The sequence below is a fragment of the Sinocyclocheilus grahami genome, unplaced genomic scaffold (assembly GCF_001515645.1).
Source record: "Sinocyclocheilus grahami isolate Dianchi unplaced genomic scaffold, SAMN03320097.WGS_v1.1 scaffold1247.1, whole genome shotgun sequence".
Classification (NCBI taxonomy): Eukaryota; Metazoa; Chordata; class Actinopteri; order Cypriniformes; family Cyprinidae; genus Sinocyclocheilus; species Sinocyclocheilus grahami.
The window spans coordinates 126,756-128,823 of NW_015506426.1; the positions used below are offsets into that span (position 1 = coordinate 126,756).

At 39.0% G+C, this 2,068-nt stretch overlaps 1 protein-coding gene across 1 annotated transcript in view; it reads left to right on the forward strand.

Moving 5' to 3' along the window:
- Window positions 1–649: 649 nt before the first annotated feature.
- Window positions 650–2,068, forward strand: part of LOC107568467 (PCTP-like protein) — an 11,072-nt gene continuing 9,653 nt past the window's right edge. The window contains exon 1 of the mRNA XM_016254438.1: window positions 650–1,020. Coding sequence (XP_016109924.1) covers window positions 859–1,020 — 162 coding nt within the window. The 5' untranslated portion in view covers window positions 650–858. The remainder of the gene's footprint in view (window positions 1,021–2,068) is intronic.

Here is a 2,068-nt window from a genome sequence, read left to right on the forward strand (position 1 = left end):
TTAAAATTAAAATGTATTAAAATATGTATTATTTATTTAAAATAATAAATAACATTTACTATTAAATATATTTAATTAATAAATATTTATTTAAATTATTGATGTATTAAATGTAATATTAAACACACTTAATTAATGTTTATACTATTATTATGAATAATAATATAAATAAATAGATTCATTTATAAATATGTAAATTATTGATTTCTTACGTGTGTATTAAATTTACTATTAAACACATTTAATAATAATATATTATTATTACTATTATGTATTATATTCACATTTAATAAAAGGGGAACATTGTATAAATAAATAAATATTTATTTTTTATTTATGTATTACATTTTCTGTTAAATGCATTTAATGTTTTTATTTAATAAAATAATATTATTAATAGTAGTATTATGTCTCAATCTGTTGATCATTAATCCTGTGAAATAATGGATTTTTTTCAGTTGTCTATCAGTCGTCTCTGTGTATCTGTATAATAATATGTCTTAATAAGATGCTCATTGGAAAATGATTTATTAGCAAGTGCAGATTCTCCTCAGCACTGACATTTTCATGCATTAGTTTTGACGCGTTTGCATCTGGAGCATGCGAAGTTCAGTTATCACACCCCATACATAAAGTGCTTAAATCACACCTCGTATACACACATATGTGTGAGCATCAGACGCGCAGGACGTGAATCAGGGATTGAGAGAGAGAGAGAAACCGCCCGTGCGTTTAACGCGTCAATCATCACGCGACGCGCGTCGGATCACCGGCGGCTGGGAACTCCAAGCGCAAACTCTCCCGGTAGCTTCATCCGGGAGCCGCGGGTTCAGCAGCAGCAGCAGCAGCAGGAGGAAGATGATGTCCGCGGAAGAGGTTCTGGTCCCGGATGACCGAGTCTTCAGCCGGTTCAGAGGCGAGTGTCAGTCCGAGCAGGGCTGGAGTCTCACCTACAGCAGAACCAGCGTCTGCGTGTGGATCCAGCTGCTGCAGGAGGACAAGAGCCTGCACAGGATCAAGGTGAGCCGCGGGTCTGAGGTGGCTCCTGCTGGTCTACAGCTTCATCTCATGCTCTTTAGATGACCAGTCATAGAGTAACACTGTCCAATGTTTCGAAAAGATGCTTAATATAAAAGAAAATGTATCATATTGGCTCATATAGTCTGATATAATGAGAATATGGAGGAAAACATATGAATTTGCTGCAGATGTTGATATTTATATGATGAAATTCTGATGCTTGTGATGTAAATCAGTGAGATGTTTATAACAGTACAGCACATAAACTGCTCTAAATATCAGTCGTTGCTCTATATCTCCAGTAATAATAAGATGAGACTGAAATGCTCCAAACATATAATGCAGTGATTGAGAGCTGAAGAAATAAAGGCTCCTCAGAAGATGTGAGATGTTCTGGAGGCTTGTGAAGATCATTCCTCCGCTGAGGAACAGTGAAAGTAAAGCTTCTGGAAACAAACGCTCCTCAAAAGATCCTGAGGATCAGATTTGAGACTCTAAAACATGATTGATGGAGAATCAAGTAAAGCTGAGCTGCTTCAGTGCAGTAAGAGTTCATCTGGAGATATTACTGACGTTATTCTGACCTTTACTTGATCAAAATCAGTCAAGATCTGACACGAGATGCTCCAGCTGAAGCTGAACATTTCTACAATTACACTAAAAGAGCTTTGGATAAATTGTGTGCAACAGGTTTAACAGCAGAGTTTGATCATGATAGGGTTAAACTCGTCACTGAAGCACTAGTTAGTCACGAGCGTGTGTGTGTCAGCGGTGTGTGTTTAACGGGTCACATCCGGGTGTGTGACGTGCGAGCAGGTTTGTCCAGCGGGTGTTGACGCACAGGTGTAGGAGTGTTTGAACTGTAACGGAGAGCCAGCAGGATGTGCACGCGTGTGTTTGTCTTCTCAGACTCACGCCGCTCACCTGAGAGCTCACCTGTGCTTCACACACACACACACACACCCTCTCACCCTCTCACACACACACACACACACCCTCTCACCCTCTCTCACACACACACACACACACACTCTCACTCTCTCACACA